Below are 21,282 nucleotides of genomic sequence, written 5' to 3'. Positions count from 1 at the left end.
TTAGTAGAGACGGAGTTTTGCCATGTTGGCCAGCCTGGTCTTGAACTCCTGACCTCCAATGATAATGATCCGCCTGCCTCGGCCTCCCAAAGTGCTAGGATTACAGGCATGAGCCACTGCTCCCCGCCTGGGCACTTTTCTTTAGTAGTTTGAGGAGCAACATTTTTGACACTGTCCTTCTGCTCGAGATTCAGTTCCCAGATAAAATTAAACCATCTAGAGAGATGGCTTGATTAGCCAAACTTGGATCTCATGACCTCTTCTTGAAGTGGGTAAGTCTCATAAATGCTCAGTCCTTCCACTCTGCAACTGAGTGGGATGGGCAGGAAGCCCCTCAAAGGAAAATCCAGTTGTTCTCACTAGAAAGAAAAGGGAAATGGATGTGAGGCAGTCAAATCAGCAGAGTTCCACCACATCACCAAAATGCAGTGATTAAATACGGAGAGACAGAGACTAACAGAGGTATATGAATATTGAAGTATGTCTGGACAACAGCCCAATGATGAGACCAATAAAATGGTAACCAAAATCTGGTTTTGAGTAGTAGTGTTAAATCAGACCATTTAGTAACCATTTTTTTTTTTTGTTGCGAGGTTTCTAGCACTGCCCAAACCCTGAGTGGTATATGAATAACTGGTCCATTATGTATCTCTTTCCAGTCAACATAATTTATCCCCTCCCTACCTATATTCTCTTCTGACCACTCCTACTTCCTTCTCTTTACCAAAATCTGAACTCTAAGGCTGTTTCTTCAGCAACTCCCTTGTTTAGATTGGAAGATAAATCAAACAGCAAGCGATGTTTTACTGACTTTCAGTATTTAACAGAGATGATTTAATTTTTTTTTAAACCAAAGTCAAACCTCTTTATAAATAAGATGAAGGAGAAAGATGTCTTATAAAATGCATATGTGAAGATGCCTTCTGAGTGCTTTCTCGTGCAGACTTGTTCTAGTCTTTAGTAAATCTTCCTTATAGACACTGTGGAGATGAACGATTGCTCTCCACTTCCACTCAAAGTACAAATCAGGCCGGCATTTTGAAAAAGAGACAGGTTTATTCATTGCTGCAGCGTTAGCTGGCTTTGTTCCCTGTAAAATTTCACTTTTGGTTATTAAAATATTCACTGTAGGAAATAAATTTGTAACCCATTTCTCATATTACCTACACACAGAAAAACAAAATTTGATATCCTGGGGTTTATTTGCTGAGGGCGCTTCCCATAAAAGCAAGTGAGTGTGCGTTGGGAAATGTGTCTGGTTAACTCTTCTATGGATAAACTTTAGTCACAATCCTCCCCCGCCCCCCTCTCGCCCCCAGCACCCTCCCAACCTCCCGACTTCCCGCCTCTCAAGGGCTGGTGACCTAATAGCATTTTTCTTCGTGCATATTTTGGCGTCGCCCCATGGCCTGGCTGCCTTCGCCTGTCTGAGTTTTTTGAAATTCCTGCATGTTCGCCCCAGATTAAGCCAGTGTGTCTCAGGATGTGTGTTCCGTTTTGTTCTTTCCCCTTAACGCTCCCTGTGCAACGTGTCTGGGGGGAGGAGGGCAGGGAGGGGAGAAAGGGAGGGGCAGAGGCGAGGAGCTGTCCGCCTTGCACGTTTCCAATCGCATTACGTGAACAAATAGCTGAGGGGCGGCCGGGCCAGAACGGCTTGTGTAACTTTGCAAACGTGCCAGAAAGTTTAAAATCACTCCTCCTTCCTTCACTCCAGACACTGCCCGCTCTCCGGGACTGCCGCGCCGCTCCCCGTTGCCTTCCAGGACTGAGAAAGGGGAAAGGGAAGGGTGCCACGTCCGAGAGCAGCCGTCTTGACTGGGGAAGGGTCTGAATCCCACCCTTGGCATTGCTTGGTGGAGACTGAGATACCCGTGCTCCGCTCGGCTCCTTGGTTGAAGATTTCTCCCTCCCTCACGTGATTTGAGCCCTGTTTTTATTTTCTCTGAGCCACGTCCTCCTCGAGCGGGGTCAATCTGGCAAAAGGAGTGATGCGCTTCGCCTGGACAGTGTTCCTGCTCGGGCCTTTGCAGCTCTGCGCGCTCGTGCGCTGCGCCCCGCCCGCCGCCGGCCAACAGCAGCCCCCGCGCGAGCCGCCGGCGGCTCCGGGAGCCTGGCGCCAGCAGATCCAATGGGAGAACAACGGGCAGGTGTTCAGCTTGCTGAGCCTGGGCTCACAGTACCAGCCTCAGCGCCGCCGGGACCCGGGCGCCGCCGTCCCCGGTGCCGCCAGCGCCTCCGCCCAGCAGCCCCGCACTCCGATCCTGCTGATCCGCGACAACCGCACCGCCGCGGCGCGGGCGCGGACGGCCGGCTCATCTGGAGTCACCGCCGGCCGCCCCAGGCCCACCGCCCGCCACTGGTTCCAAGCTGGCTACTCGACATCTGGAGCCCGCGAAGCTGGCGCCCCGCGCGCGGAGAACCAGACCGCGCCGGGAGATGTCCCTGAGCTCAGTAACCTGCAGCTGCCCAGCCGCGTGGACGGCATGGTGGGCGACGACCCGTACAACCCCTACAAGTACTCTGACGACAACCCTTATTACAACTACTACGATACTTATGAAAGGCCCAGACCTGGGGGCAGGTACCGGCCCGGATACGGCACTGGCTACTTCCAGTACGGTAAGTACCCCCAAGTCCGCTGGAACCACCCGTGCACCTGGTCCCCAGCTATGTGGCTTCTCGACGTGGCTGCCTGGGCGCGGCGGGCCCCGGTCCTCGCAGATCCAATCCCTCCCCCAACGCGCCTGCAGTGGCAGCCCTGGAATCTAGTGCAAACCGCGCGTCTGGCCCCTCCTGCTTCCTTTTCACATTGCTTTGCAGCCCCGGGAGTCCCCAGTTCTCTTGCTGCCCCCTGCTCCACTCTGCAGTCCCGGTGGGAGAAGGGTGAGGAGTAAGGGACCTAGAGGGGTAGGGAGTTGGAGCGGGGGGCGCCGGGTTGTTTCACTGCTGCGCCCGTCGCCTGCTGACGTTTAGGTCTCCCAGACCTGGTGGCCGACCCCTACTACATCCAGGCGTCCACGTACGTGCAGAAGATGTCCATGTACAACCTGAGATGCGCCGCGGAGGAAAACTGCCTGGCCAGGTACGGGCTGAGATGTCTGAGGCCCCGCTCCCCGGTCTTCCTTCAGGGGGCGCTCTGGTGCCTGCTTCTGACTGCTACTGTTCCGCGCAGACAAGTGTTAGGAAGTGGGACAAGAGCTGGGAAGTGGGACGTGACCTCCTGGGCATGCTGACCTGGACGGAGAGTTAATATTTTGAAGATTTCTGTGGGTTCTGTCTCAAACTGCAACACGAATCAGAGAGGTGGCGCAAACCCTTATCCTGGAGACTGAAGTCTCATGCTCTTTTTCCAAGATACTTAAACTTGGGAGTCGATTGTTTCCAATCACTTTTCATAAAACAACTATACAGTAATTCAAAACATTGATTGTAATGAAGGGTGTGTTAATACCCCCTTAAAAGAATGGGGGCAAATTTGCCATCGTAGCCTCATTGGTAAAGACTAAGTTTTCCTCTTTTGTTTGAGACCACGATGAACTTGGTTGTTTCGGTATTACTTCAGCCAGAATAAGATCATGAGCAAGAGCTTTGTTCTTCCACTATTCTAAAATAAAATAGTAACTCTGAGATTGGGGTTCTCTGAGTTTACTGCTAGGAAACAGCAGAGGGAGCAAAATATGTTTTAATAAAAATTTAATCAAAAATGTAAAGTGTAAAATAAGGTCATCAATACCATCTGAACATATAGCCACACTAAATATATTAGTAGGAACACAGTAATGTTTATTTGTACATTTCTTCTACTTTGACCCTTTACAATTGTCAGGCTAAAGGAAGTGAAGACATCCAAGCTCATTTTCATTCCTGAGTCTTGCATCACTCACACCATTGAACTCCCTATGATGTTTTTACAGTACTGCCATTGTTTTGGGGTAGTGAAGTTACAAAATTATTAATTTAAATCTGGGTATGCTCTTCTAGAGTTATTTCCTCAGTTTGCAACTTATTAACTATTTTGAAAGTTTTGCTAAATTTGAAGTTCGTAATATCTGTGAATTATTTTTTATTGGGGGATTATTTCCACTTCAGTTTCACTCGTTCATATGATCAAACTTGAATTGATTCTAGACATAAAGTTTACTTCTGACATTTAGATTTTTAATGCTTATTTATTATGTTTTTACTGTTAAAATCTGTGGATTTCCATAGTTGTTATTCATTCACTTATTCACCAAATATTCATTGAGCTCTGACTGCTCCAAGACTGTTCTAGGAGCTTTTCAGCAATGAACCAAATAAACTAAATGCCCTGGCCTCTTGGAACTGATAGTCTAGCTGGGGAAGGAGGATTGTCACTACTATATAATGGAGGTTTTATTTGTAGTTTTGTCTTTAGTTAATATTCTATGAATATAATAATTTTTCTTTTTTCAAAATCACAGTACGGCATACAGGGCAGATGTCAGAGATTATGATCACAGGGTGCTGCTCAGATTTCCCCAAAGAGTGAAAAACCAAGGGACATCAGATTTCTTACCCAGCCGACCAAGATATTCCTGGGAATGGCACAGTTGTCACCAGTAAGTAAATGGGCCTCCTGAGTACTTTTGAGTTGCTTTTCAATTTTCGGGTGATTTTTGACATCACAAATGCAAGTCTTATTTCTTACCTAAAAGGAGAAAATTGCTATTATTTATATTTTGATTTTTTCTCTATGTAATTTGACATAACCCATCTACTACAGGATCCTGTTATCTTTTGAAATAGAAAATCTGAGGCCCAGCTTATTAAAGCTGTTGATAGGATACAGCAATTGACTTCAATAAAATTTACTCCAATGCATTACAGATAGAATTTCTTTACAAGTCCATTACAGCCAAGATCATCTACAGTTAGTTAGCATTAAATAGCCTTTCATAAAGACCACACGTTTTTTATCACAAGGATTCAGAAACCATTCTCAAAGAAAGATGTAGATGATACACTCCCTAAGCTCAAAAAGACCTGTATCAAACCCAAGGTGGTTGCCTGTTCTATCCTAAATTTAAGGAGTTTTACATAAGGTAATTCTATCATTTGCCTTAGTAACTTGCCTGGATGTTAATTGTCAGGAAATCCTGATGTGTAGCCTTAAACTTACTTCCTGAAATCCAAGCCAGTCCTCGTTGTTTTTCCTTATGTGGGAAGATGAACAGCTCAGCACCTTCTGTTTAATGAAATGACAAAAGTAGATATAAGTCACCCAATTTCCTGATAAAATAGGAATACTTTACTTCTAAATAAAAGTGTATACTATTTAAATAATAATGGTGGATAAAACATGCCATGATTTCTCCTTTGCGTTTCACTAATGATTTTAAATATGTGAGAACTCAATTTTTTTAAAAATCTCATAGAAACCTTGAAAAAGTAATGTGCTGCTATTTGGAATGAAACATCAGCAGTGGCAGCCAAGAGGAATACACTAGAGAACACATGGCAAGTTTCACTTCAGAACAGATAATTTATTGTCCATTTCTCTGTAATATTCAAAGACAAAACAGGGTGCAATAAGAGAGCAAAATAATGAACTAAGTCTTTTGTCCTAGTAGCAAAGTTAAACCTTGCAATTTTGATAGATTTATGTCCTGGGGGGCGGTAGGGGGGGAAACCCTAGCATGAATCTCTCTTTTAGAAGATAAATTTGGTCTCAATTTTAATGTGAAAACAAATTTGTGAAGCCATGGGGGAAGTCATTTAATATCTTCATTGCTTTCTCTGTATGTAACTGACCACCATCTTTTTGTTTTGTGGGACGTTAGACATTACCACAGTATGGATGAGTTTAGCCACTATGACCTGCTTGATGCCAACACCCAGAGGAGAGTGGCTGAAGGCCACAAAGCAAGTTTCTGTCTTGAAGACACATCCTGTGACTATGGCTACCACAGGCGATTTGCATGTACTGCACACACACAGGTATGTTGGCACCCTGAAATCTGGAACCTCAAGCCTCAGAGAGAAACAGGTCATCTACCATTAGTTAGCATTAAATAGCATTTCATAAAGAACACACATTTTTATCAAAACGATACAGAGACCTTTCTCAAAGAAAACTGAAGATGATATACCCCATGAGTCTAGCATTTTCTTTCCTCTCACCACTCTTTTGTAAAGCATTCAATTTGAGGTCCACGTTGTCAAGATGGAAAATAATTGGGAAAAGGAAAATGACGGCTTGATGATCCAAATTACTTTTGAAATATTTCCCATTATGCATATAGCCCCTATTCATGATCACAGGTCAGTGTGGGTCCTTGTTATGTTCCACAATGAAGAACAGAAAATTACTCTCTGAAAAAGTCTGAATAGTCAACAACATATGCACCCATTCTGTATTCCTTAACTGGCTTAGTAAATAACTGTAAAAAACAAACAAACAAACAAACAAAAAAAACCAGATATCTCTGTTTTTTTCACCTGTGAAACCATTCCTTCCTTCTGTTTTATGCTGGAAATAGAATAGTGATTGGGGTTAGCAAATGAAGGAGAAATACATTTCTTTGAAAGCACTTTAAAAAGTTGTCTCTTTTAATAATGCAAATTAGAGCAGAAGGACACCATTTCTTTCTCCACACGTATATATTTAAATCTACAGTATAATTGATGTCAGATGTTGTTGGGATGGATTTTTCTAAAGTAGTGCTGAACTAAGCAGTTTGTGTGTTTTATCATAGGAAAATGCGTGTCAGTTAAAAGCTATGTCAGTATTTCCATATGAAACCCTAATTTGTAAAAGGACATTATAATTTGACTCCCGCCCAGATCTTGGCAAAGCGTAGTGAATGTACATAACTCAGGGTAGAAAGGGATCAGCAGTTGGCATCTTGGGAAGCAAATTCCAGGGCTGTGGCAGGAAGCTGTTTGGTGACCTAAATGTTACCATTGCTTTTTTCTCTGAGCTTAGAACATCATAGCAATTGGAGGGGGAAAGGTTAACTTCTACATGCCTCGGGACAGTATTTATTTAAGAAAGAAGAAATGTAACTTACCCACACATTATTCATGTGTGTGTATAGAGATTCCCTTTTCAGTGATCTGCAAGTCCTGTGCAAGGGACCTAGAGTTTATTCGCCCCATTTATAAAGAGAGGCACTCTGGACAGCTCACTCTGAAATATTTGAAGCTGGGATTTGGACAGCTCACTCTGAAATATTTGAAGCTGGGATTGTAGACATTATAGCACTTCTCGTCCCCCCCTTCTTTGGGGTAACCCCATTTCATTTTATATGGTAGCTTTCTTGTTAATCATCTTCCATATATGTTCTTTTTAACCGTTATTCACCAAATCTTGCATTGAGTGATTTATATATTTGATTTTTTTTCATTAGACCAATTTCTCTTTCACATGGCTTCATTTAAAGGAAAAAATAATCTCTCAATCACCCAGTGATGACTTAGATTAGTTTTACTGAATGCTGCTTAAATGTATTCAAGCATAAAACTAGGTATAACTTCTTTAGATTTATACTTGTATATATTAATAACTCCTGCATTCTGAGATAAAAATTTACATATTAAATATATACAAAACTAAAACAGCTGCATTCACTTATTAATTTAATGTAACAAATAGCATGTATTGCTAAAACTCAAATTGCTGATTTAGAGAGTCTCAGCTAACATTCTACATTTAATCTGTTTTTATATTTTGACTTTGCCTACATGAAATGCCTGATTGCCTTAGTAACTCTAGTTTTGGTTTGCCTGTGCAAATAAGCAAAGCTTATACTTAAATTCTGCCAGCTGATGAATTCTAGAGTGCCAATTTTGGCATTTTTAAAGGTCTTTTGTCTATTTGAAGGCAAGATAAGCATTGAAGCATTGTTTAAACCCATCTTAAATGAATATCTAATCCAATGAATCCTTTACAATGTCATGAACATTGTGGTAGTAGTAGAAGTAATAGCTAACACTTATTGAGTATGTATTATATGCTAGAATCAGAATTGTATGCTGGAATCAGACCAAAAATTCTTCATTTTATATTGACTACTCAACATACTGTTAAGTGATGTATGGATCAAGGTAGGAATCTAGACGATAACAATAGAATATGAGTCTCACTGCTGCAACACTGACCCTTCTGAGTTTGACCTGTCTGTGCTATTGTGTGCTGTATGACAGCACAATTCTCCCCTGCTCTTCCTAAAACAAGCTATAGCTAAACCAGCATTGGCAGAGCATGCCAAGGTGATTTTACTCTCTCTTGGGTGACCAAAGTGATCTTAAACAGTAAAGCAATATTGGTTGCTAGAATTGAGTGACAGTATTGAGTTAAAGTGAATCTAGCACGTACTTTTAAATTTAAATTATTGTTAGAATGAAAATACAAGTTAAAACATTTTGTGAAGAACTAATGGAATCAAGAATATACCTACAGACTCCAATCTGAGGAAACTTCTCCTGATTATAACATTCTTAAAAGCAAGGATTGTATTTGTTGTATTTTTCTCCTCCCAGCCTATAGAAGGCACTCATTTACTTATTGACGTGAATGTTTTAGCAAGTGGAGTGATGTGGCATTCATCAGTTTCGTCATGCATTTACCCCTTCAACAAAATATGTCATGTTTCAGTGACTGTATGAGAAAGAGTATAGTGTGGTAGTTAAGAACAGGGACTCTGGACCTTGATTATCTAAACTCAAAACCAGCTTAGCCACTTACTAGCTGGATACCCTTCGGTGAGTTATTTGATCTTAGTGTGCCTCAGTTTTCTCATCTATAAAATGGAGATAGTAATAGCACCTCATGTAGTTGTGAAAATTGAATTTTCATATGTGTGTGTGTGTGTGTGTATATATCCACACACACACACACATATATATATTAAAATGTTTACAATTGTTCCTGCCACATACTATTTAATAAATGTTAGTTATTCAAAGATGCAACATAGACTCCACCCTTAGGGAACTTGCAACCTCTGGTTAGCTATATTCTTACATAGCATGATTATAATGCAGAGCAAAAAGGGATAAATACTATAAAAGCTACCCACAATAAAAGTATCATGGCTGTTCAAAGTACAAGAAGGTAATTTCCAAAAGGGGAAATTGAGGAGGATTTCACTGAGAAGAGGACATTTGAGCTAAGTTAATTATTATGTGCCCTTTATTCTTGAACTGTTAAAATTCTAGAATTTTGGTAGAGAACTATTTTGTTCCTTCAGATTGCATTTATCTCTGGTGATATATGACACTTTTAAGAAGTGAGATGTACTACTACTTATATTAGTCCTATATCTTTTTTAGCTGGAGGTGCTATAAGGCTGAGTAATAAATACTTCTCAAGGGAGATGAAATATAAGTATAGTTTTTTGTCAGACTTTTGTAAGTACTAACTCAAAATTTAATTTGCAAATAATAGCATATTATTTAGCATAGCCCGACCATATACCATCATGTAAAATTTTGTATGTTGTTTATTTTAGGGATTGAGTCCTGGCTGTTACGATACCTACGGTGCAGACATAGACTGCCAGTGGATTGATATTACAGATGTAAAACCTGGAAACTATATCCTAAAGGTGAAGACCTTTGAAAATACATCATGTATTTATATTGCAGATCAATAGGCCTTCCTTTCTAGATTCAAATGTTAAATAATCATGGTATTGGAAGCAGTTATATATCCTCAAACTATTTCTAAACAATCTAATCTAATCTAATCTAATCTAATCTAATCTAATCTAATCTGTCTTATTTTAAAGAACTTCAGGGGGAAATACGCAGTGTCCTTCCATAATATCTCCAGAGTTTAACCACTTAAGTTAAAAATCCCTTCCCTGCTTGATTTACCTAAGTCCCTCATTAACAATTTCCTTATTGTAGCCCTATGGAAAAAAAAATACTGAGGAACTCTAACACAAATGCTGTTTGTATTGTCCAGGTCAGTGTAAACCCCAGCTACCTGGTTCCTGAATCTGACTATACCAACAACGTTGTGCGCTGTGACATTCGCTACACAGGACATCATGCGTATGCCTCAGGCTGCACAATTTCACCGTAAGTGTTATTTGCTTAGCTAAGTAATTGTCACAAATAATTTTTGTTCATGCTCAAACATTATACATGGAATGTATCTGTTTCTACTACTACAGCAGCTTTCTTGTAAGCAGACCAAAGGCAGAAAATGGTATGCAGTCTGATTTTCTTTTTTCTTTTTTTTTTTTTTTAATAATGGAAGGCAAAGGAGAATGTACTAAGGTTTTTAGTTTTCAGGAGAAGCTTACTTTTCAGGAGAAGACATAAACAGACCACAGTGTTTACCCAGAAGGCATTTGTGAAGGCCCAATACATCAAATTACTCAGTATGTAGAGTGGGTGAGCTTGTAGAAGCCCCAGTAGTTGCTTCCTGCCCCTTCCTCACAGTCCCTGAAAGAATTGCTAGGATTCTTCAAAGTACATTTTGAAAACCACCGCCATAAAGTAAGCAACTGAAGAGATCAACCCCCCTGGTCTGTACAAATTAAGATGTCATATATTTGAGTTCTAGAACCATGGATACTAGGAAAATACTCTGCAAAAGATTGAGGTATGTGGAGGTTTCTTCATAATATTCCTTCTCCTGAGACTCTTCTTTGAATGGAATCTTGAAAGATATCTATTCACAGGGAGGTGCTTTGATGAAAATAATGAAAGAAAGTTGGGTAGGTTTGCCTGCGTGCCTGTCTGTCCTGCCCCATCTCCTTAAGCACTACCTCCCCAAGTGTTGCTGGATGCTAGATTATAATTACATATGCCACTTGAGTTATGGCTTCCCAACAATGAGAATACTATTTCCATTGGAATGATACTCAACACTCAACAGCTTTGCTTTGTCACTGGGGAACCACCAGTGCCACTGGATCATACAGACAGGTATAGCACAGCTCTACTAGAAACTCATAATTAATAGAAATTTCTGCCTGATACAAAACCCAGGACTTTATACATAAAGAAGCAGAGACTGTGCTTTACAAGTGTTGTCACAGCATTAGAGATAGATGAAGCCTATGATAGCAAAAGAATAGCACTGAAAAAATAGTCACATACATTCTTGTGAACATGCCCACAGCACAGAAAACCTGGCAGGTTTTATGGCCCATATTGTGTGGAGTTGGTTATAGTATAACTAACCCCTGCCCCCTACCGCCAGAACACCTGTATAATTTAAGCTAAAATAATTTGCACTTAAATAAACAGATTAGTTAATTTTTCTTAATTTTTATAATTCCTTAATTTATTCATCCATTATCCATTTATTTATTCATTTGCACTCTCATTTTTGTACTGTTTGTTGATGCCCTGAACCAGATATTACTGAATAATGCAAACATAAATAGGACTACTAATCTCTATACTGCTGTAGCCTTATTACACTATTTTCAGTTAATTACTTAGGAATTTCTTTGTTTAATGTCTGTCTCCTGCTCCAGTCAGTGATGGCTGGGATCTAGTCTCTTGTCCACTGTTATATCCCGTTGTCAGGTACAGTCTGCCACCTTGCAGCCTCTCACTCACTGCTTAATGAATTTCTTTCTCAAATAATTTGAGTAAAGGCATTTGGAGTAGGGGAAGTGAGAGAATTACACATATAACTGTAATAGAGATAACAATATGAAAAGTTTAAAATAAAATGTGATGGGATCAGAAGGACCTTTGTTATAAGTTTGGTAACTCCCAAGTATGTCTTACTGACTTCCCACTAGAAATAGGTCTGGAGTGGTCTGTTCCATAGAATGTCTCTTGCTTTTAATCAGTAGATTCTGTTGAATTGGATATTGCCAGGTATTTAGAAGAAATAAAAATTGTTGTATTGCTCCAGCAATATGATTGTACAAGAGGGATTCCTGATGTGGTCATTCATATAGAGTTGTTTTTTTTTTCCCGCTAGTTATTACTGAGTGTAACAAACTTCAAGAGTGGTTGAAGTTGGAATGTTTATAACCAATATAGATAAGATGAAAAAATGAAAAAGTGAAATTATTCATAATTAGTGATCATAATAAAATATCATACTTATTCTGAGTGGAAATATTGGGGAAAGTATAGAATATTTGAGAAAAAACCCCACACCTTCAGGATAATAATGCTCGCTTCTTATATTCTGACTTTCACATCAGGCCTTCCTTCCTAGGAATCAGAGTTCAGAGAGAGGAGAGGTGTCTTTGGGCTGAGTTTCAGGAGTGACTTTAGGATACATTTGAATTGGGCCTTGAAGTCTGAGGGATGCACTGGGGAGCATTAAGGAAAGGAAGCCCAGGGCAAGTCAGCATCACAGGCAACTTGCATGGCAGGAGGAAACTGCAGGGCATGTTTGGAAAAACAAGTCTTCTAGTTTGGCTAAAGCATAAATTTCGTGGAGTTAGGAGTTGGAGAAAAAGGATGGAAAAGTAAGTTGGGGCCAGATGGAAGACAGCCCTGAAGAGCAGGCTAAAATTTATTCTGGAGGCAGTGGGAGGCTGAAGCTTTTTGAGCAGGAAGTGTAACTTGCCTAAGGCCCTCAGGTCATTCTGGTGGCTGTGTAAACAGCAGTGAGTGTCACTCTGAAGACATATCATTTATCAGTTCACTGATTTCTTTTCCTGCCAGATATTTAAGAGCATTCTGTTGATGTGTAAAAGCCACCCAGTAAATAAGTGTGTGCTGTTAATGTACCCTCTCTCCTTCATTTTCCTCATTGAAACAAAATGTATGGACAAGGTGACTCTGAGGCTCCTTTCAGTTATAAAATACTGTGTAAGTTTTTTTTTTTTTTTTTCTCATCACAGAATTTACTGTTTGGAAATTGATAGCTTATGATTTGGCATAAGTGCATTTTTACTTCCTTACATGAAGATCTATGATCGCATTTAAATACAGTAATATTTGATTGATCTTTTGGTCCAGTTTCTGCCTATTAATGTATTATTCTATATCCAAAGTCATGCTGGAGAAGGACTAATTCAAGATGGAGCAGAGGCCTTGACTCTGCTTCTTGGTGGATGTGCCACCCTTGTTCCATGGAGTGAATTCCCCTGGTCAGGGCTGCTGGTGCCAGAAGTCCTGCTGTACTCTTGAGTGTTTCAGAACTGGTTTCTTGCCGCTAAATGTGAAGAGTGTAGGCATTGGGCATCTCTGCTGTTGACATAGTCACTATCTTCAAACCATTATTAAAATGATATGCTACTGCATAATTTCACAACATGATTGCTGCTTAGATGGAGGGAAACTGTTGCATAAAGTTTTTAAAAGGTTGACTTTAAATTTGTCTATTGTACTCATTCATTATATTATAAGGTTAATAATTTGTCTTATTTTGTCTTCTTAATCTAGGTATTAGAAAGCAAGGCAAAACTCCCAATGGATAAATCAGTGCCTGGTGTTCTGAAGTGGGAAAAAATAGATTAACTTCAGTAGGATTCATGTATTTTGAAAAAGAGAACAGAAAACAACAAAAGAAATTTTGTTTGGACTGTTTTCAATAACAAAGCACATAACTGGATTTTGAACACTTAAGTCATCATTACTTGGGAAATTTTTAATGTTTATTATTTACATCACTTTGTGAATTATCAGTGTTTCAATTCTGTAATTACATATTTGACTCTTTCAAAGAAATCCAAATTTCTCATGTTCCTTTTGAAATTATAGTGCAAAAGGGTCAGTATTATTTAAGTGAATGAGCCAAAATGACTTTGAAGTGAAACTTTTCTAACGTGCTGGAACTTTAGTGAAACATAATAATAATGGGTTTATATATGTCATAGCATAGATGAATTTAGAAACAATGCTCCTACTGTTTAAATACATATGGACACATCTGGTGCTGAGAAAGAAACAAACACATTACCATTGGTGTCAAGAAATATTACTATATAGCAGAGACATGGCAATACATGTATTCAGATAGTTACATCCCTATATAAAAATTATGTTTACATTTTAAAAATAAGTAGATAACTTTCTTTCTTTCAAATGCACAATTTCATTTTGACTTGAGTCAACTTTTATTTTGGAACAAATAAGTAAGGGAGCTGCCCAATTCCTGTCTGATATTTCTTGAGGCTGCCCTCTATCATTTCATCTTTCCCATGGGCAGAGAGGTTGTAAGTGGGATTCTTAATATCACCATTCTTGGGACTGCTATATGTAAGGCAGCCATGAAACTGGGAAGTCATTTTGATGACTGATGTGATACATCCAGACATAATATGCATTTAAACATATTAAAATATTTGCCAAAGATACAATTTTCTTGCTGACATAAAATCATACAAACAAGTCCCCCCCAAACCACAACTGTCTCTCAAATAACTTAAAAAAATTGAAAAACATTTTAGGATTTTTCAACTTTTCTAGATTTTAAAAAGATGTTCAGCTATTAAAGAGAGGATTGCTAAAAATTTTATATTATCTAGAACACAGGAACATCATCCTGTGTTCTATTCAGGCTTATTCAGGAATCAGTCACACACATGTGTGTGTCTGAGATATAGTCTAAATTAGCAAAGCTCATAGTATTACATACTTGAGGGGTTGGTGAACAAAGGAAAAATATACTTTCTGCAAAACCGAGGATCATGCTGCGTAATGAGACAGGTGTGATTGCATTTTAAACTGTGAAACCATGTGCCATAATAGAATTTTGAGATTTTCGCTTTTTCCTAAATTCAAGAAAATGAAATTACACTTTTAAGTTAGTGGTGCTTAAGCAGAATTTTTCCTACATTAACCAGTATTAAAATCTCAAGTAAGACTTTCCAGTGCCAGAACACGTTAGGTGGAATTTTAAAAGTGCATTGGCATCCTGTATTACATATCATAGAATTGTAAAGTCAACATCAATTACTAGTAATCATTCTGCACTCACTGGGTGCATAGCATGGTTAGAGGGGCTAGAGATGGACAGTCATCAGCTGGCGGATATAGCGGTACATATGATCCTTATCCACCAGGGCACACGCTTACCAGTAGACAATACAGACAGAGCTTTTGTTGAGCTAGTAACTGAGCTATGGAATAGCTTCTTTGATGTACCTCTTTGCCTTAAATTGCTTTTTAGTTCCAAGATTGTAGAATGATCCTTTCAAAATGTAATCTTTTCTAATAGAGATATTTTAATATACTTGCTTTCTTAAAAAACAAAAAAAACTACTGTCAGTATTAATACTGAGCCAGACTGGCACCTACAGATTTCGGATCTATCATTTTATTGATCCTTAAGCTTGTATTAAAAACTAGGCAATATCATCATGGATATATAGGAGAAGACATATTCACAATCACTCATTGGGCCTTTTATCTGTCTATCCATTCATCATCATTTGAAGGCCTAATATATGCCATGTACTCACATGCTATGCATTGAGACATAAAAAAGACTGTCTATAACCTCAATAAGTATTAAAAATCCCATTATTACCCAGAAGGTTCATCTTATTTTATTTTTAGGAAATAAAATTACATGTCTATAAAATTTCAATTTTAAGCACTATTGTTTTTCATGACCATAATTTATTTTTAAAAATAAATTAAAGGTTAACTATATGCATGTGTGTATTTCTAATAATTAAAAATGTGTTCAATCCCTGAAATGTCTGCCTTTGAAATATAACACCTACTACTTGGTTAATTACAATTTTTTTTTTCAATTAGGAAGCTAAAAATACTACTTTATTCCTTATGTGAACTTTCATTCCCCACCTGGCACCTCTAAACACACCCAAGTAACTCACAAGTACTGATTTAACACTCAGTATTTTTGAACTTCTTTGAATTATTTTGAATTTTGAATCTCTTCTCTGAATAACTGCCAAAACTCAAAGATAATGATTAGTTGATGGAGGTTATCAATTAATAAAATAAAGAACACAGTCCAGTCTTACCAAACTCTAAATACATTTTAAAAAATAGGAACTGGCAATGATAAAAAGAATGCTGAGTACTGACAGGAGATTGGCTTTTACACTAAAAAAAAAAAAAAAAAAGAAAGAAAGAAAGAAACGGACTAAATAGGAACATAATTTCGGAGTTTATGAGTCAGTTTACAATATGCCATATTAGTAATCTCATAATGATTCAGACCACAGTCTGGGTTAAAGATGTCTTGACCTCTGAGGCTAGCACTCAGTCTTCCAACAGTAGCATAACATATATGAGTATACAACTTGCCTATTTCCAGAAAATCTGTATATTTTTATAGAATAACTTTATTTACAATTTCTATCATCCAATTACTCACTAGGCATTATCTGTAGTAACTTTTTTCGGAATATTCAGATGCTAGAAGAAATGCAATTCACTAAAATTTTCCTGGCACTGAGAGTTAATCTTTAGCAGATTGCATGAAAATACTGAATTCCTGGTAAGGAGATACTTTGTTTATAAAATAATGTGTTTTGATACCAGTCAGTGTATTAACTGCTAACTAAAAAGTACCCTTTTTTCTATATATATTTTTTCTTTTGAACTCATATTCACAATCAATATATTGAATCAGTGAGTTAAGTCTCATTCCTAGCTACCAAAATTCCTGGGCCACTTTTAAACACTTAACATTTCATTTATCCTCTAACCTGAGATGGTGCTGAATTATTTAAATCTGAATGTAAGATGCATTAAATCTTAGCTGATGGTATATAAACATTTAATTAATATAAAACTGCTTGCTATAAACTAAGTAACATGTCATTTGGTGTTATGTTTTTAATGAAGTTTTAGATTCCCCCAAAGTTTTCAGGAATGTTATTTGTAAGACATTTGTAACTTTTTTGAAGAACTCTTATTTTAAATGCTCAGACATTGGCTTGATATTCTTCTTTGCATTCTCATATTCTTTTATTATACATCTATACTATGATTGCAAGATTTTATAAAAATGCCTTGAATAAATGATTTCAAGTGTCTATAGTAGTCATTTGTTGTTATATAAATAAATCATCTGAAGTTCATTTTAGGTTAAAATGTTATAAGCCATGGATATGGTTGGTAGTTTTTCTTAATTGCCTTTTGTATTCACAAGTTGTTTAATAAGATCACATGACTGGAAATTTGTCTATGATGGATAAAAATTTAGCTGATGTTTTGTGTAGACACTGTGGTCATACATAAACTTTTATCACCATTACCAGCTACTTATAAGGACACACAGCAGGCATTGCAAGAACAATCACACTGCTTTAATTAGGGTTTACAAGAAATATATCTGACTATAGATGTAAACACACACATATGTACATATTTGTTTAGGGAATACATCTAACTCTAGCTATAAACTATTTACGTAAAGAGATACGTTGCTGTCATAGTAATTCGTATTTAAACCTGCATCAGATTAGCCAGAAATCTCGCAACCTGAGAGGGCAAACAGGCCCAAACTTTGGGCAAGTGTTTTTGGGGAACAACTCACAAAATTAACCCACAAAAGCAATTCATCCTTAAGGAGTCTTGCAGGTAAAACAGATGTAGACTTGTGGCTGGCAATTTGCAGATTCGAGTTGCAGAATAACAGTGATACTTAAAACCACAAATTTCCTGTTTCTATCTCCTGCTCAAGGCAAAGCATCATCATTGCAAAGATGATTTCCTTTGTCTCATCAGTGTACAGTGTTTCAAGCAGTGTTCGTTAATTAGCTCAGTAACCAAAGATAGCAGTGTGTAGATCTTTCCTTTTTGTCTGAAAACTTGTCTGTCTTTATGTGACTCATTTGTTAATATTTCTACTCCTTACCACAGATGTTACTAGAGGATTAACACACAGGTTGAATAAATCACTAATCATAGCAATTTGTAGCTTAAAATCAGAGGCCTTTTCCCATACTTCTTTTTAATTTGAAGAGTAAATAATATTTACATAGAATTAGGAGAATATTGATTTCCTAAAACATATACTAAAGAGTTCCAGTTTCACAAGATACTCAAAAAGGATCCAATATTAAGTAAGTATGGGAAATGTTATCTTTCCCATATTTTGGGAGATTCACAATACTTTTTAGCATATATAAGTATCTGAGAAATCCTGCGGCAAAGAAACCACTTCGTTATCTAGTGTTTCTTAAATTTGTTTTGTCACAAGTCTTTTTTTAAAATAGCTCTCACTATCCTAGTATACAATTTTTGTTGGAAAACTCTGGGATACACCAACTTAAGTAATTTTAAATTTGTAGAAATGAGATCATTTGCAAAGTATTTAAAATAAATGTGGCAGCATTTGAGCTATAGGACACAAGGATACTGGATATCCAAAACTCACTAATTTACTGCCTGCCTCACTTTCTAAAAACTACAGAACATGGTTAAATAAGACCTTTTCAGTAGAAAGGATTATTTAACTCTCTAAATCATGTTCTATTTTAGAAAAAAATATAGGTTTTTCCTATTTGTTAGATAACTTGAATGCTTTTAGGTAGCGCTTATTAAAATCTCTTCCCTCACAAATCTTAGTTGTTTATAACACTAGAGTGAAACAATCATTTTCTTCATGGTTCATTCAGTTTGTATACTTAAAAGTATATTATGCATAACTGCATGACTTAATTTTCAATTAAAGTTTTGTACTTCCCATTGTGGGCAGAGAAAAATGGGATTGGAAATAAATGGCTTGGAAGGATGTATTCATATATTTATAATTTGCTACCAATAACTTGCTTGTTTCTTAATTATGCGAAGTAGCCACAAACTTTGGAGAGAGAAAACAAATAGAGCTATACAACCAAAAAGAGAACCATTAAAACAATTACCAAGAATATGCCTGTGTCACTGTTAGAAACAATATCACCAGTTCTCAATTTATATACCAAATCAAACCAGAGCTCCTGACACAATTGTATTAAGTAGGGGCTAAAGACAAATTTAATGATAGAGCCTGATAAGAGATCATTCGTTTTTAAAAAATGAATCAAATAATATTGGGTCTTCATTATATATGTCTTTAGTGACTTAATGCACGAATCTTGAGTCTGACAATTTGGAGCCAATATTACCAGCTAGTCATTTGCAAACTGATGAGCTAAACCCTTGCCATACAGCTAATATTGGAGTCAAGAATTTTCAATTATTATTTTTGACATTATTTTTTAGAATGATGGTATTAGAAAAAAACCTTTTAAACTGATTTATAGTTGGGTTAGTGCTGGGGCTAAGATTCTTGAATAAAAAACAACCTGGTAGCTGCGATCACTTCACATTTGTGTTAGGATTCTAGTTTCTGCTGACAGGCATATATCTTAAGCTTGCCTGGTCAAAAGAGGAATTTTGGGTTCATGTAACCAAAGGACAAGGGTGGAGTTTGCTGTAGGAGCAGATGGAACCAGGAAATCAAACACCAGCAAGATCACATTCTTGCTGCCCATGCTCTGTTTCTTTGTGAATCAACTTTATTTTCTTGGTTTAATTGAGGTTTCATGAAGATGCAACCCTGGTTGCCTGCAGACCGGGGTACATGTGTACACAGCTTATTGACCAGAAAAAAGTGGCGTGAACCTGTGCTCCAATTTGAAAAGCTCAGGGGAAGGAATTTCATAGGCTCAGTTTGTGTCATTTACCAATCCTTGATCCAATTGTTGTAGATACTATAGCTGATAAAAATCGAGTCAATTGCCCTTATTTTATTAATCACTGAAGTCAAAAAGGTGAGGCCAAGTAAGAGGATGCTTCAATCCAAATCACATGACTGCATTTTGGCGTATGTGTGGGTATGATGGGAGGGTGGAGAAAAGGAAAATGATGCCCCAGACGGGGGTGAGTTATTATGGATATTGCCAATGAGAAAATTACCAGGACCATCAAGCCGTCATGTTTATGTCCAGAAAAAAGATTAATAAAATCAACATCTACATCATCCAACTCAAACTCTTTTCTTCCAGGCTGCTCACCTACCTGATTTCTGTTGAGAACCCCCTTACTCATAGTATCTAAGGCCTGACTTTCTCTCCAGAAAGAACTAATGCCACCATCTTCTCCACTTCCGTGTTACTTGCCTCCATTGGCAGGTCTAACTAGCCTGCTCATTCCCACCTCATCTTCTGTGTTTCATGAAGTCTTAGTAGGGCATTTTAGGAGGAAAACCCATTCTTACAATTGAGAGAAGATCCAAGTTCCTTATTATTCAACAAGTCACACTGGAGTTCCAAAAAGGAGGGTCAAGGCAAACAGAAAAAGAATAAGAGCAAGAAAGAACTATTCTTTCAAACTTTTGCTTCTACAACTGCTACTCTTTCCCACTGACCACCTTCACCATCCCTGTATCCTGTTCTTTGTCTTTGACCATTAGTGCGAGTCTCCCTCTGGAAGGAGCACATTAGCGTACATTGTACTCTTTACTTCTGTTGGTTATAGTGTACTCTTAACACATTTACAGACACTATAGAATGAGTGCAGTCCAATGGCCAGGTAGAGGGGAAGGAAAAACTTCAGAGAATAGTGCAGCAAAATATCCATGTTCTTCAAGAACTGCAGGGGTCATGGGAAGCTTGAATGAGAGAAACAAGTAGTCAGCTATATCCATCCCTCTCCCAATATTATCTCTTACTACTCTCACCACTCCTTTTAATTAGGGGTATAGAAAAATTTACATGTAGTTTTTTGCTGGGGTAAAGTGGGAGATGTGTGCAGGAGTGACAACTCATCCCAGACGTTCCTAAACCTGAGTCCGAGAATATCTGTGACTGCATTAAATTTGCATTGCAGATCAGAGATGTAAGGGGATGAGGTCAGAGGGATGGGATAAAAAACACATACATGGTACAGTTTCCTCACTAATTTAGGCAACCTGCTCTCTGGGAAATAACAGACCTCCAACCTCAAGAAAATAACTTTCTCCAAGGTCTAGACTGACCAGAGATGCCTTTTAGTCCACAGGGAGTTACCCTGTTATTCTTTCAGAGTTTGAGAAGGCTTGTCAGGAGTGAGTCTCACAAAGCCTTGTTGCCCCATCCCCTACCATTTTCTCTGGGGGAATACTTCTGAGTAAAAGAGACTTGGAAAAAAACTACATATTCTTCTTTTCTCTGTCCTCATGTATAGGGTTTCACAATTTAACTACAGGGGACCCTCTGGCATTCTTTCTATGTCAATGACCTGGCAACACGAGGCCAGTGGGAGTGCTTTAACCTCAATGTTGGTCTCATTTGAATTTTCCAGAAAAATCTAAGAATTGGATTTTGCCCATCAGTATGTTTTAGATCTTCATCCTGGTTTCACTGAAATAATTTTAGTTGGTTAGCATAAATAAATAATGCTCATTTCACTGGGGTACCATGCTACCAGTGCTTCACAAAC

The 21,282-nt window shown here is 38.1% G+C and overlaps 1 protein-coding gene across 1 annotated transcript; it reads left to right on the top strand.

The window, feature by feature from the left end:
• Positions 1-1,641: 1,641 nt before the first annotated feature.
• On the top strand, positions 1,642-16,896 carry LOX (lysyl oxidase). The gene is made up of 7 exons (XM_015140637.3): positions 1,642-2,619; positions 2,974-3,082; positions 4,443-4,580; positions 5,802-5,958; positions 9,474-9,569; positions 9,932-10,047; positions 13,339-16,896. Exons 1-7 carry the CDS (start codon positions 1,989-1,991, stop codon positions 13,343-13,345), a joined length of 1,254 nt encoding a protein of 417 aa, XP_014996123.1. The 5' UTR covers positions 1,642-1,988; the 3' UTR covers positions 13,346-16,896.
• The last annotated feature ends 4,386 nt before the right edge of the window (positions 16,897-21,282 follow it).

This window comes from Macaca mulatta, chromosome 6 (genome assembly GCF_049350105.2).
Source record: "Macaca mulatta isolate MMU2019108-1 chromosome 6, T2T-MMU8v2.0, whole genome shotgun sequence".
Classification (NCBI taxonomy): domain Eukaryota; kingdom Metazoa; phylum Chordata; class Mammalia; order Primates; family Cercopithecidae; genus Macaca; species Macaca mulatta.
Note: the sequence above shows the minus strand (reverse complement) of the source record. Positions and strands in the feature narration are given on the sequence as shown.

Coding starts and splice junctions, on each gene's coding strand:
- LOX (XM_015140637.3), top strand. CDS start 1,989: ATGCGCTTCGCCTGGACAGTGTTCCTGCTCGGGCCTTTGCAGCTCTGC. Junction 3,083..4,442: donor GAGGAAAACTGCCTGGCCAG/GTACGGGCTGAG, acceptor TCAAAATCACAG/TACGGCATACAGGGCAGATG. Junction 4,581..5,801: donor GAATGGCACAGTTGTCACCA/GTAAGTAAATGG, acceptor GTGGGACGTTAG/ACATTACCACAGTATGGATG.